The 14,466-nt window shown below is 48.0% G+C and overlaps 1 protein-coding gene across 2 annotated transcripts in view; it reads left to right on the forward strand.

Annotated features, from left to right (window-relative positions):
* The window catches only part of DPYSL2 (dihydropyrimidinase like 2), a 112,837-nt gene that overhangs the window by 43,787 nt on the left and 54,584 nt on the right, over positions 1-14,466 (forward strand). For both annotated transcript variants that reach the window (XM_061200719.1, XM_061200720.1), the window contains exon 3: positions 1,097-1,281. In XM_061200719.1, coding sequence (XP_061056702.1) covers positions 1,097-1,281 — 185 coding nt within the window. The remainder of the gene's footprint in view (positions 1-1,096; positions 1,282-14,466) is intronic.

Raw genomic sequence — 14,466 nt, forward strand, 5'->3', positions numbered from 1 at the left:
TTTTTGGGTCCTAGAGGATTAAGTGAGCTGAGAACATCTCAATATCCTCGTGCCCTTCCGACTGGGACAGCTCAGAGGGCTCTGAAGAAATAGCACATCTGTTTAAAGACAAACACTGCCGCAAATGACATCTTTTAAATAAGCAGCATTTATCAAGGGCTAGCAGCAAACCAATCCAGAGGAGTGGAAAATTGTAGTGGACGTGTCTGTTGCCTGGAAACTCACACCCTGATTTATGATCCTAAAAGAGGTTTTAACATTTCCACATTTAATGTTTTCTCCATGTGTGTTTGCTTGTGACAGTCTCAGCTCCAGGCTCTAAAATACCACGACTTTCATGTTCCATTTTCCCCCAAGTGGAAAGCAGCATGATCTGGTCTGTAAGACTCTGGCCTAGAAGTGAACAAACCTGTGTGCTATTTTTAGTCATCACTAATTTGTTTTAGAACTTTACCAACTCCCCCTTGATTACTTTTTCCTTTTCAAAAAACTGGCATAAAGATGTAGCAGAGATATTTTTTAAAAATTGGAAATGAATCCTTGTTACCCAACTTAATGAATATTAATTTTGCCGCCTTTGTTATCTGAGTTGCTGATCACATGCTTCCATATTTTTAAATAGTTGCAATCATAGTGTTTACTTATTATTATTATCTTTGCTTTGTTCTGTTCCCTACCCTTCTCCTCCTCATTTCTCTTAGCTGGAAAGGATATGGTGAAAATAAATGTTTGTAAAGTGCAACCAGGTCTGGAGAAAATTGTTGTAATTAACTCAACTGAGTGTGTTGTAAGGAAAGTATAGTGATATTTTATGTAAATATCTCAGGGCTTTGTTCTCATTTGATCCTATGGGTTTTCTGGTAACTAAGCCTCTTTGGCCTCTGATGCCTTATTTAGATTTTGTTTTCTAGTATGCTCTGCATTGCCTCTTGAGGGTAGGGAGTGAGGGGTGCACAGATTATGAATGATAACAATAATCTGAAGAGTCTTTAGAACATAGGGAGGGGTTGTTTATGGCTTGGTGAAAATGTCTGTCAGATCCCATTTGATTTAGGACATTTCTTTACAATCATTATCACCCACCCTGTTTATTTAGGCAAATAGGAGAAAACCTGATTGTGCCAGGAGGGGTGAAGACCATTGAAGCCCATTCCAGAATGGTGATCCCTGGAGGGATCGATGTCCATACCCGCTTCCAGATGCCCGATCAGGGGATGACCTCTGCTGATGACTTCTTTCAAGGCACCAAGGCAGCCCTGGCTGGGGGAACCACCATGATCAGTAAGACAACTTACAAAGAATAATCTTAGGGCTTGGGAACCATAATCGTTTGAAAATGAGTCTGTGTTGTTTGAGTCTTTCCTTTTAAAGGTTGCAGAACTAAGCAGTGGACGGATCTACCACGTAAGGGGGTGAGGGTGGGCCAGCCTTACTTAGTCTCATTTTCTGTCCAGCTCTGAGGTACTCCAGTTGAACTTGAGGATACGCTTCTAGAGAATTTTGGTAGGATAAAAGAGTGGCTTCTTGCTTTCTCTGCTTGAGAACTTTTGTCTTCCTTAACCTGAAAATGTGATTTGATTGTGGTCACTTTGAAAACACAGCATTTGGAGTAATCTTCAAAGCTATTAGTTTTGAGCCTTTGCTCCTAACTATTTGATTTTGACTTTTAAAGAATTCCTGAGTGTGTGTCTTCTTGGAATGAGGCTGGGGTACAGCAAATGAACTGTTGAACCAGGAACGTCAATTCCACTGATAGGAAAATCAAATGGAGGGATTACTTCCTGGCCTGGGTTTGACATAAATGGAATTGGGCAGTCCTGCTTGGAGAAGGACCCACAGATACCAGTTGTTTAGATATGAAAATTGCTGCTGTGAACAGCTGGGTGCCCTGTAAATATCGCTCAGTTGGATTTTTGCTTTTCATTCAGCTAAATCTAAAGTATATTTCTTAACAAATGTGAAGAGTTTGCTTGTGAATGGTCAGTTTCCAGCATGCCTGTTGATTGTCCCTTTGGCAAATATCATTTTGAGTTTGAGGAGGTAGGCAAGTTGCACAGTGGCCCACCAGACACATTTTTTTTTTTTTAATTTTTATTTTTTTATTAAAGTGTAGTCGATTTACAATGTTGTGTTAGTTTCAGGTGTACAGCAAAGTGATTCAGTTATATATCTATATGTATCTATTCTTTTTCATATCCTTTTCCATTGTGGTTTATTACAGGATATTGAATATAGTTCCCTGTGCTATACAGTAGGACCTTGTTTATCTATTTTATATATAGTAGTGCGTATCTGTTAATCCCAAACTGCTAATTTATCCCTTCTCCCCTTTCCCCTTTGGTAACCATAAGTTTGTTTCTATGTCTGTGAGTCTGTTTCTGTTTTGCAAATAAGTTTATTTGTATCATTTTTTTTTTTGGTTCCACATATAAGCAATATCATATGATATTTATCTTTCTCTGTCTGACTTCACTTAGCACGATAATCTCTAGGTCCATCCATGTTGCTGCAATTGGCACTATTTCATTTTTTTTTGAAAGATTTTATCCAAGAGTGAAAGTCAATGTACAGTCTGTCTTAAAAGCTTATGGTTCAGTTCAGAAGAGGGTCCAAGTGGAAAGAACTTAGCTCTTTCTGCTTTAGAAAAAAACCTATCTTGCTGGTTACTTTTCAGAATGATGCTCTCTTTACGTGTAACTTCAGGGTCTGTTTCTGAGCTTCCTCTTGTCTGCCCTACCACCCAGAAGAACATTGCTATCCCATTCTAGTTCGAGCTCTTCGACTTTTTAAATCACACACTCACCTCCTTGTGTCCTTTCTGGTCTTCGGGGTGTCATCACTGATCAGAAAGGGCATCCAAGTTTAAGCCTTACTGTTGCTGCCTCTTTCTTGCCGCACGTATTACCTTCTAACCTAGAGGGCGCTGTTCTTGCTGGGGGAGGTGTTGGCATCTGCACACCCCTTGGGACTCTGGCCTAGTGTTGACGCCTGCTGTTTTGTCAGTGGCATCTGTCAGGACTCACTGGCACCAGTGGGCATTTCCGCCCCTCCTCCAGAGCCAGCCGTGGAGCCACACTGGAGCTTGGAGAAGCACAGATGGCCTGGGTGTCAGCCTAGAAGACCAAGTCAAGGTTATAATCTGCCTCAGTTTGGAGTCCCTATGGGGGCCCTGTAGGCCTGTGCCTTGGTCACAGAGTGTTAATAAGTCACAAATAATATTTCCTAAGGGAGCGATCAGTGACATCTATCATTGGGCTGAGGGGCAGCCCTCCGAGGTGGAAATACCCCCAACCAGGGCACTAACTTGCTATGTGACCTTGGGCGAGTCACCTCGCTTTTTTGAGCTGCTCATCTGCACAGTGAAGGATTTGCACTAGATGACCCTGGATGCCCTTTCCAGCACCCACGTTTGGCGAGTCACTGAGCTCAGAGACAGAGTTTGCCTCTAATCAGATGCACTTCGCACCACAATGCATCAAAACCCTGCTTTCTCTCCGACTTACTTGAAAGACCCCGTCCTGCATTCTCGAATGTGCGTTTTCACTCCTCAACACTTGACCGGTTCTTTGGCCCCTCTCCTGCTTCTTGTCCCTTTCTGCCTCCCCCCCCTCCCCCACCGTCACACGTGGGCGCATCCCTTCCTGCTGACATCCTGACCTTCCCTTTGGCCTTCTTTCTCAGTGGTTGTGGGCATCTTTCCCTTCCTGCCAGGTGGGTTCCTTGTGTGCAGGGACCAGGGATGTCTCCACAAGTCCTGCACCTGTACCGAGGGCCCAGAATAGGCAGCGGATGACCTTATGGCAGCTCGGAACGAAGGAGGAGGGAGAAATCAGACTGCCTGCCCCTCTCAGCTGAGCAGAATGCAAGCGTATTTTAATGCAGGGGTGGTGATGCAGTCAAAGAGGAGGACGATTTAAGGAGCAGATCTCAAAGGACGAAAGTAATCAGAGGTAGTGGCGATGTGGTCACAGTTGTCACACCCCGAACTCCACTGCTTGTGTATCCTGAGAAAAATATTTACTCCTCCAAATGCCCACCTGTGGTTACTGACCTCTATAAAATTCCCACTGCCTGCCCTTCCCTCAGGAGATAACATGGCAATAATACAGATGAGGAAATCAGGATTCTTTTTTCTGCTTGCCAGTCATGCATTCTGCATTGCTTTAAGTGAGTCCGCGGCTGGAGCCTCCTTTATAGTGGGAGCCTTCCAAAGAGGCATAGCTAGCTTAGTGGGTCGGGACCTGCAACCTGCTCCTTCAGTGAGATTGTAGCTTCTTTAATGAGTATTGAGGCCAGAACTAAGTATTTCGGGCACTCTGAAGGGATTCAAGTGAAAACTTACAGAAACAAAAGCCATTGAAGGAAATTGGCACCATACCACCTGCAGCCCCTCCCTCCCAGCTTTCTGAGTTGCTCCAAGCCGTGTCACCTGATGTGTCTTCACCTGCCACTTGCTGTGTGTTTCCCAGGTCACGGGACCTGGAGGCTCCATTTCGATCTGAAATGGCCCAGCCTGTGGTGGAAAATGCAGCTGAATATTCCCCGTTTGGAAACGGAGGTGACACGTCAGCAGCAGAAAATAATATTATTGCCATCAAACAGAGCCTCCCATTGAGAAATGTACAATGAGATCTTTGTAAGGGGCCGTCCGTGTGGGGCAGAGGGAATGTCCTTTGCCCTTCCCATCCAGTGATGCGTGGGCAGAGGCTCTAGACATGCTCCCTGTAGGCGGCATCCAGACCAGCTGAGGGGTCACGGAAGCGGCAGGGGTGCTGCTTGGAGAAGCGCTGCTGGCGTCCCGGGGACTTTATGATCATCAGAGTTGTTGAGGCCCCAGTGTCTCCAGGAAGCAGGCGGGAACGGTTACTTCCATTTCATAGAGGGGAAGCCAGAGGGCAGGGCACTCACCCCGCGCATCAGCGCAGGTGGCAGGTATGGAGCGCACACCTGAAATTGTGACTCCACCACCTGCCAGCAGTGTGACCTTTGCTTTAAGCCTCGGTCGCCTCACCTGCAAAACGGGGAAAGTTGTTACAGAGATCGACAGTGGAGGCATCAGAATAGTACCTGGCCCGCAGTTATCACTCAGCCGTGGTGGTTATTATCGTTCCATCTCACATCAGGTACCAGCAACCGCCCATCTCCATAGAGGTCCCCTCTGGATCTCAACTCTCTCAACAGAGGCAGAGAAAAGAGGCTCCAGCTGTAGGGTCTGACCCGAACATTTGCTGGGAGCAGGGGTCCTCCAAGCATGGTCAGCAGACTGGGTACCCTGGTGTTACTTGGGGTAACGCCTCCTATAACATTCAGCTTCCTGGGCCCACCCAACCCCTTGAAGTGGAGAGTCTGCTGATGGGACCTGTGAATCTGTACTTGAATCTGGTGATTGTCAAGTGCACCTGGGGAGCTGTTGGAAAGTCTGGATCTCAGGGGTCCGTGCCAGATCTACAGACTCTAGATGCTAAGGATCGGAAGCCACTGCTCAGCGAAGAGAGCCTGAATGTTTCTGCTAACCTGAACTCAGGGCTTTCCCTAGGGGTGTGGAGCCCCCGGCACAACACACCCAAGGGGGCTTCCTCTCCACCCTGAAGCTGCTGTACAGCAGAGACCAGGACAGGACTTGAGCACAGACAAGGCGAGGACAGCCAGATGCCTCAGGGCTGGAAGGGGCTGTCTCTCCTGAACTCTGGACTTGTCACTTACCTGCTGGATGTGGTTCCCAGAGGTACCCCGATTCCCGCACCCAGCCACCCCCAGTCAGACTCACCCTCTTCTCTCCATCTCCTGCTGCTACCCCAGCGCCCAACCCTGGAGAGGGCTGCCCTCAGGGTCATGCTGGCTCAAACCCACGGTCACCTTGTGCCGAATCAAGTTAATTCTGTCTCTGTATTATCTCTTGGCGTGTTATCTCTTCCTTTGCCGATCCAGACCTTTGTTGTCTCTACTGGATTTTGGCCCCAGCTTCTGAGGGTCTCACTGCCCTGATCCCTACCTCTGCAGCCCATACATCACCTCGCAGCCTGGGCTCTTCTTGTGGACCGATCATGCTACCTCCATCCTCTGAAGCCCTCAGCGACCCCCTCTGGCTCTGAGAATGCAGCCCAAGTGGCAGAACCCAATCCTGCTGCCCCAGCCGAGACTCACATTGTCAGTTACCCCAGCCAGGGATGCCCTTCCCTTCTTTCCTCTGCCTCTGGAAATCTTCGTTACCCTTCAAGGGCTAGCTTAGGTGTTACCTCCGTCCTGAAGCCCCCATGCAGCCCCCTCTGCCGTAATCTACCACTTATTCTGTGCGCCTCGGCCAACAGTGGGTTTTCATGGCCTGGCCCTCGGGACATTCATCCTGTGTTACAGTTTGATCAAGGCTCCTCTGCCTCTTTCTGTTAATGTTCCCCGCCCAGCAGTGTCTCACTTCTGAGACACTCACTCCACTGATGCCTGCGGTTGAATGAATGAATGAATGAATGAATGATTGGATGAGTTTATTCCATTGATGCCTGCGGTTGAATGAATGAATGAATGAATGATTGGATGAGTTTATTCCATTGATGCCTGCGGTTGAATGAATGAATGAATGAACGATTGGATGAGTTTATTCCATTGATGCCTGTGGTTGAATGAATGAATGAATGAACGATTGGATGAGTTTATTCCATTGATGCCTGCGGTTGAATGAATGAATGAATGAACGATTGGATGAGTTTATTCCATTGATGCCTGCGGTTGAATGAATGAATGAATGAATGATTGGATGAGTTTATTCCATTGATGCCTGCGGTTGAATGAATGAATGAATGATTGGATGAGTTTATTCCATTGATGCCTGCGGTTGAATGAATGAATGAATGAATGATTGGATGAGTTTATTCCATTGATGCCTGCGGTTGAATGAATGAATGAATGAATGATTGGATGAGTTTATTCCATTGATGCCTGCGGTTGAATGAATGAATGAATGAATGATTGGATGAGTTTATGTGCTCATGGGAATTGGTTTCCTGCTTCATCTGAGCGTGATGCCAGAGGACCGAAAATCCTGGGGCGGGAGGAGGGTTTACACGTCTGGTGTTAATTGCGTTCATTTCCACCGAAACAGCTGTCTCTTCAGCAGTGCCCCGTTTCTGCCGCTCCAGCCCCCTGGTCCCTGCGGTCCAGTCAGCTGTGGCAACAGTTGGAGGGGGAGACAGGCAGGAGGGGAAAGCCCAGAGCTCGAGCATCGGCCTGAGGTCACGAATGGGTATTTCTCCCTCCGTCTTTTCGGCAGGAGGTGGGGATGCTGGTCCTCACAGTGCACGGGGTGGTCCCTGAGTGCCACGGTGGAGTCAGCAGTCATCCCCGCAACCCCTCGGGCTTGTCCAGCTCTTCCTAGAGGGCCACGCCTGCGGAGGCAGGAGGCCTAGATCAAGGCTAGGTGACTTCCCACAGCCCCGCTGGCCGGGCCTTCCTGGGGAGACGTGTCCTCGGAGTGTCCCTGGGGCACATCCACTGCTTGTCATTTCTTCGCCCATGTGGCATTTGGGTTTGTTCCCCCGTCTCTGACGAGTCCACGTGTGAACACACACACACTGTAATATGAATGTGTCTGTAATTGATACTTTGATTATTCCCTTTGCATCATTCATTTGACTCGGGTTAGAAAGTGTTTACAAAAAAACCTGACCACATCAGACAAAAGTCTCGAAGTCCAGGACCCAAGTTGTCGCCACAAAATCTGCCTGTGGGCTGGCGATTAGAAAGCGACGTCATCCGATGGGCTATGGGAGTGGGCTCTTTCTGCCTGCTTCTCCTCGCGTCTCCCCAGTCCCCACTTGGGCGAGATCACACATTTTGCCTGCGGACACGAGGGCCTTCTGCAAGCGGACACCACAGGACGGGACCTGCTCAGGTGTCGCCGTGCAAGTCTTGGCCACGAATGGCTGGACTCGATGAATCCGGACACTCCCTGGGATATTTTGGGCCGATCACCTAATACCTGGTACCGAGCAGAACAGAGGAAGAGAGTGCAAAAGGTGAAGCATCCTGGGAGGTAGCACTGCTCTTGCAGAAGGGCCAGCACCCTCTTTACTAGACGCTCTTCTCAGGAAGGAGGCCGTTGGGTTGGGCTCCAGCCAGCCTCATAGTCTAGCTGGGTTTAGGGTCTGCCCGGCCCTTCCGGAAGCAGGGACATTTCTGTTTGGGTCCCTGGCCCTATTTCATGGACATTGTGGCAGTTATCCTAATCTACTCAGGGTGTCTTGCCTGGCTTCTGGCCCTGAGAGCTGGTGGTTACAGCTTTGGAAATCACCCCAGCCCACAGAAGGGTGGGCTTCATCTCTTAAGACGGCATCTGGGGACTTCCCTGGCGGTCTAGCAGTTAAGACTCCACTGCAGGAGGCACGGGTTCGATCCCTGGTCGGGGAGCTAAGATCCCACATGCTGTGCAGCGTGGCCAAAAAGTAAAAAATAAAAAGAGGCATCTGCATCCTCCATGATCTAGTTCCGACGTGGCCCGTGGGTGCTGTGTACAGAGCGTGGAGAGTCTCCTTAGTGGATGTTCCCAGAGCCTGTTCTCTGACTTTCTGTGGAGCGGGATGTTCTGACTGTTGGGTATGTCTTGTCAATCCTGTTGCCCAGAGTTGCTCTTCTTCCTGAGAAGAGCGTCTAGTAAAGAGGGTGCTGGCCCTTCCGGAAGAGCGGTGCTGCCTCCCAGGATGCTTCATCTTTTTCAGTCTCTTTCTCTGTTTTGCTCGGTACCAGGTATTAGGTGATTGGCCCAAAATATCCCAGGGAGTGCCCAGATCCTTCCAGCCCAGCCATTCGTGGCCAGGGGGATGTGGATGTGATGGGCTCCAGCAAGGTCCTCCTGGCCTTTGATGTGAGGGACGGACTTTCAGCTGTCAGCATCACGCAGGCTCAGGGTTCCGCATGGCTAGATAAGAGCCTGCATGACACACACATGTCCGAGGATACCCTTGTTCCCTGTCCCGGCTGAGTGAGCTGGGCAATGACTTAACAGACCGCACAGATCTTGTCCTATCCATTGTTATGCGACCCCCAGCAAACGTGGAAGCTGCTCATGCTGGCTGCCTGATAAGCAGCTGAAATGAGTCTGGACCAAAACCTGGACCCCATTGCTCCTCCTCTTGGGATCTTTGGCATTGTTGTCCTGGGGTCACCCCCTTCTCACGTGATGAAAATCTTACATGGGATCCCGTACCTGGCAGGTAAGACTAAGGAAAGCGGGGCAGCTCTGGCTGGAATGGTGGGCCATGGGAGAGCCCAGATCCTCTCCCCCTTCTCCCCGTCCTCCCCCTGTTGGCAGCCCCTCTGCCTCTGGGGAATCCTAGGGCTTGGGGAAGCACAGTTGGAAAGCCCCCATTCCATCACTGCCTTCCCGCATTGCTTACCTTCCCTCCAGAGCCTGGCAACGCGACTGGTCCCTGCACATCTTCTGTGCTGAGTTGTAGGGGAAAAGTAAGAAGTGTTCAGGAAGAAGGGACATACCCACTTACTTAGTCACTTAGGAGAACTCCTAACCACACTGTACGTTTTCAGTGGTTTTGTTGAAGGTGATTTCTGTTCAAGACAGGAACTAGGACGCAGCACCCCATTTCATTTCCCTGCCCAGCTTGGTGTCTGTCTGCTGTGCTTCTCGTAAGAGTGCCTTTTCGTAATAGGTGGACGTTCTGTCCTTTAAACAGTCAATGATGTGCAGTGTTTTAAAGGGATAGATGACTATCTTAGGAAGGGGTTGGTCTAGGGATCTGTCCGTAGCTCTGGTCCCCATCACTCCATGGGGGGGCCCTTTCCCCTGCTTTCCCCCTTTTTCCTCTTTGAAAAGACCTCCCTGCTGTTTCTCTGGAAATGATTATTTATTTCCCTGGGCTTTGAGGGCTCTGCCTTCAACTGTCTGCCGTTGTTGGATGAAGCCATTTACCCAGATTCCTTGCTTTTAGTCTTCTTAACTGCCAGGGGAATGACCCAGGGGAATGACAGTGAGTAGAAATTAGAGTTCTTTCTGGTTAACCCATATGGGATCCGGCTCTCTTTGAATGTGACTAAATGTGCCCCTAATGATAGGGAGGATGCAGCGGGGTAGGGTCTCTGTGGCCGAGGCTGACTATCCTGTGAAAGGAATTTTGCAGTGAGCCAGTTACAAACCTCAACTGCACGCTGGAATCCCCTGGGGAGTTTTCACTAAGCACAGAGACCAGAACTTCTGACTTGACTGTACTAGGTGGGCCTGGGTATTGGTAGGTTTTTGTTTTTTGTTTTTTAATACTTATTTTATTTTTTTTGGCCACACCGCGTGGCATGCGAGATCTTAGTTCCTCGACCGAGGATTGAACCCGTGGCCCCTGCAGTGGAAGTGCGGAGCCCTAACCACTAGACCGCCAGGGAAGTCCCCTGGGCGTTGGTAGCTTTAAAGCTTCCAGGGGGTGGCCAGGGTTAGGAGCCGTGGATCTAGGTGCCTAGTCCAACAGTTGGACTTCTGTTGAAACTGAATGAACGTCTGCCAAGGTTTCCTAAAAGCCAGAGCTGCCTTCTGCCCCCAGTTCCCTGCTGTACCCTGGCCTCTTTGCAAAGGGACGAGGATTCCACTGGTGTGACCTGGGGTGGGTGAGTTCTGTAGCCAGGTGCCCTCCAGAAGCTTAGAAAACAGGGTGGGGCTGAGCTCAGGTCCCTGAAAAGGGCCTCCTCCTTCGGTTGCTGTCCTTGGTGTCCTGGAAGGTTTCACTTAGCTGATTGCCTAACAGGGCACTGGTTAGGACTTAGAGTGGGTGGGTGAGAGGTGATGAACAGGACAGGGCCGGATAGTGGGATGACAGGGGGTGCTGAAGGCAGAGTGGAGCTGGGATGTGGACCCAGCCCTGTGGGCCACCTGCTGTGCTGGTTTCCCTGAGAAAACCCTACTGTCTTTAGGTTGAATCAATAGTGTTTATGACCTAATCTCCCTCTAATGATAGGTCAGAACTGGAATCCTTCCTTGTGGGGAGACTGTGAGGGAAAAATCAAAAGGGCCTGGTAATAACATAGAATCATAGACTTTTAAGGCAACCATTCATATCTTCTGTCCCAGCCTCTCTCTCTCCTTCTCTCAGCTGGGTGAAATTTACTGGAGCATGTTTCAGAGGATGAGATTGCAAGGAACAGGGCAGGACAAGGATGGGAGAGCTCCAGCAATCAGAAGATCTAAGTTTAATTTCCCTTTGTGATACTTTCTGTTTGAATGTGATCATCTAATATATTTCTAGAGGCAATTTCCATGTCTATAAATGGAGACAATAGATTCCTATTTCTTAGGGTTATATGCAAAGTAAGTGAGACTGTGCTATACTATTTATTTTTTAAATTTTTTTATTTTTAAAAAAATTTTATTTATTTATTTACTTTGGCTGTGCCAGGTCTTAGTTGCAGCATGCGGGATCTTCGTTGCAGCATGTTTAGTTGTGGCATGCGGGATGATCTTTAGTTGCAGCATGTAGACTTCTTAGTTGCAGCATGCAGACTCTTAGTTGCGACATGCATGTGGGATCTATTAATAGTTTGGCAACCAGGGATCGAACCCGGGCCCCCTGCACTGGGAGCGTGGAGTCTTACCCACTGGACCACCAAGGAAGTCCCTGTGCTATTTTATTTAAAAATGATTATTGTGACACTTTTGGCACATGTGTGAATCAGTTGATCAGTTGATCTGTCTACCTATCTAATCTATGATCTAGCCATCTACTCTCTATCAATATCTCAATTACCTATCTAAGCTATCATCATCTATCATCTATTTTATATATCTAGTCTGTATATCTTGCTGTTTGTTATCTATGTAAATCAATATGATCTCTTTAATCCATCTATCTAATCTGATAGCTATCTAACTATCTATCATCTATCTATCTATCTATCTACCTATCTGCTGTTCATCACTCCTGATCCAAGGATGCAGTCACATGCCAGCTGATTCCAGATGGATATCTCCCTTTACTGCCACTTGGGGGGATCAGGAAGAAATTCGAGCTTCTTTCATCTTCAAGCCCATAATGGAGTTCATGTTTCCAACGCAGCAGGAAAAACAGTCATCTATAAAAAGCCCTTTAAAATGTCTTCTTATCCAAAAAAAAAATTTTTTTTTTTTACTTTTCACTTTTCTTCCCCTTCCAAATAATCGCTAGAGAATTTGGGGCTTAAATTTCTTGACAACACACTTGATGCCACAGATGCAAAGCAGTGTCATCAACAAGTGGCTGATCTAGTCAATAACTCTTGCTAGATTTGAATTTTTAGCCAAAAAAGGAATTTAAACGGGGCCAACTTTATCATGAGTCGTCACTGTGCTGTTGAACGCCTGGGCCCCTCGTTTCTCGTGGTGAATGCATTACAGTGTCTGCATGGAGGTTTGCATTCTCTGCACAAACATCTCCCTTCCCACAGCCCTGCGGCTTGCTGCGCTTCCATTGCACGGCCTGGGGTTACCCCTCTGGCAGTGTTGGTGACAGATTCTTCCCCAGGGGCTGTTTTGGCTAAATAAGCTTTCAGCCATAGAGGGCCTCACACTCAGAGACATGTGGCATGAGAGTCCTGTGGGACTCAGCTCGCTCCTCTCTGGGCAGACGCGGCCAGGGACCGGTTCCTCTTTTGTGGCATCAAATGAAGGGACTGTGTCAGACCCCTCAGAGATGACAGCGCTGGTCCTGACCATTGGTGGCCAGCTCTGGTAGAGACAGACAGCTGCTTTTTACAAAAATTTATTTTATTTTATTGAGGTATAGTTGATTTTCAATGTCCTGTTAGTTTCAGGTGTACAGCACAGTGTCTCAGCTATACGTATATATTCCTTTCCCTTATGGGACACTACAAGATACTGATTTTAGTTCCTTGTGCTATGCAGTAGGTCCCTGTTGGCTATCCATTTTATATATAGTAGTATGTATATGTTAACCCCAACCTCCTAGTTTATCCCTCCCCCCGCTTCCCCTTTGATAACCATAAATTTACTTTCTACGTCTGTGGGTCTATTTCTGTTTTGTAAGTAGGTTCATTGGTATCTTTTCTTTTTTTTAAAAATTTTTTTAAGATTCCACATATAAGTGATACCATACAATCCTTGTCTTTGTCTGGCCTACTTCACTTAGTGTGATAATCTCTAGGTCCATCCATGTTGTTGCAGATAGACAGCTGCTTTTGCTTCCACATTCACATCTCATACTTCTTTCATCCAGCTGGGAGTCTTTATTATTGTCATTTATTTATTTTTTGCCTTTGTTCATTAGCTCCACAAATCATGGGGGTAGAAAAAGCAGGCAGAACAGATCCATAGTTAAGGCAAGAAGAGAGTTTAGTTAGAAAACTATGTCCTGAGGGGTTGACAGATAATTTGGGGGCCCCTCTGAGCCCAGTGGAGGCGGGTGGACTTAGTATTTTGGAGGAAATGCAATCCTTGCTTCAGAGTTTTAAATGCAAACCCAACGGAGTGTCCCAGCAACAGGCTTGGAATTGGTGGTGTGTTTTACGTGTCATTTTACACAATTAGATGGGGGCTTCAGCCCTACGTGTACGATGGGCATTTAAGTTATTGTCCAAATTGGATGCACTTTTGAGAGTGAAAGGGCTGCTGCTAATTGTTATCCCAGGACAACAGCATAAACCAGGCTGCCCAGGTAAACCCAGGTATATGTCACTCTTCTTCCAAGGGGCTCGCGTTGAGTTCTCTTGTTCTCTGATGAGCTCGGAAGGGGAATGACCCAGTGGCTGCTCTCTGGACCCCTCCACTGGCCTGCAGGGAATCATAGTGGGGAGCTGCCTGATTCCGTCCTTTGCACAAGAAACAGTAGAAGAAAGTGAGATGATTTGGAGGCAGCAGATAATGGATACCATTGATTGGAGTCTGTGCCCCAGTACAAGCCCTGTACACACCATTTCTAATCCTTACGTCAACCCTGAAGACAGCTGGGCTTGTCCTCATGCCATAAATGAAGAATGGGAAGCCCAGAGATGCCAGCTGACTTGCTTAAAGCCACAGAGCTTGCCTGTGTTAGGGCTGATCCACGCTCTGGGCTCGTGGCACTCTCAGACCACAGAATAAGGAGCACCGTTGGCTTTCGAACAATCAGCGTGCTCATGGGAATTCCCTGGCGGTGCAGTGGTTAGGACTCTGCGCTTTCACTGCCGAGGGCGCGGGTTCGATCCCTGGTCGGGGAACTAAGATCCCACAAGCCTCTGCGGCATGGCCAAAAAACAAACAAACAAACAAACAAGAGCGTGCTCACAAACGCTGCTCGGTGCCCAGCATCCAGGTGCTTACAAATATCCCAGATGCGGTCGCCCACCTGCAGTTTGCGATGGGGCGTTGGGCTATCCAATCCTCAAGAAACAGAAAGATTTTGGTGTTCAAGCTTTATCGTGTCCTTCAACCCAACTTTTATTTAAATGTAATTTCTCTGCAACGTGAAGGGAGAAAGTGATCCGATAGTGACTGTCTGTCACCGAGCA

This window comes from Eubalaena glacialis, chromosome 9 (assembly GCF_028564815.1).
Source record: "Eubalaena glacialis isolate mEubGla1 chromosome 9, mEubGla1.1.hap2.+ XY, whole genome shotgun sequence".
Lineage (NCBI taxonomy): Eukaryota > Metazoa > Chordata > Mammalia > Artiodactyla > Balaenidae > Eubalaena > Eubalaena glacialis.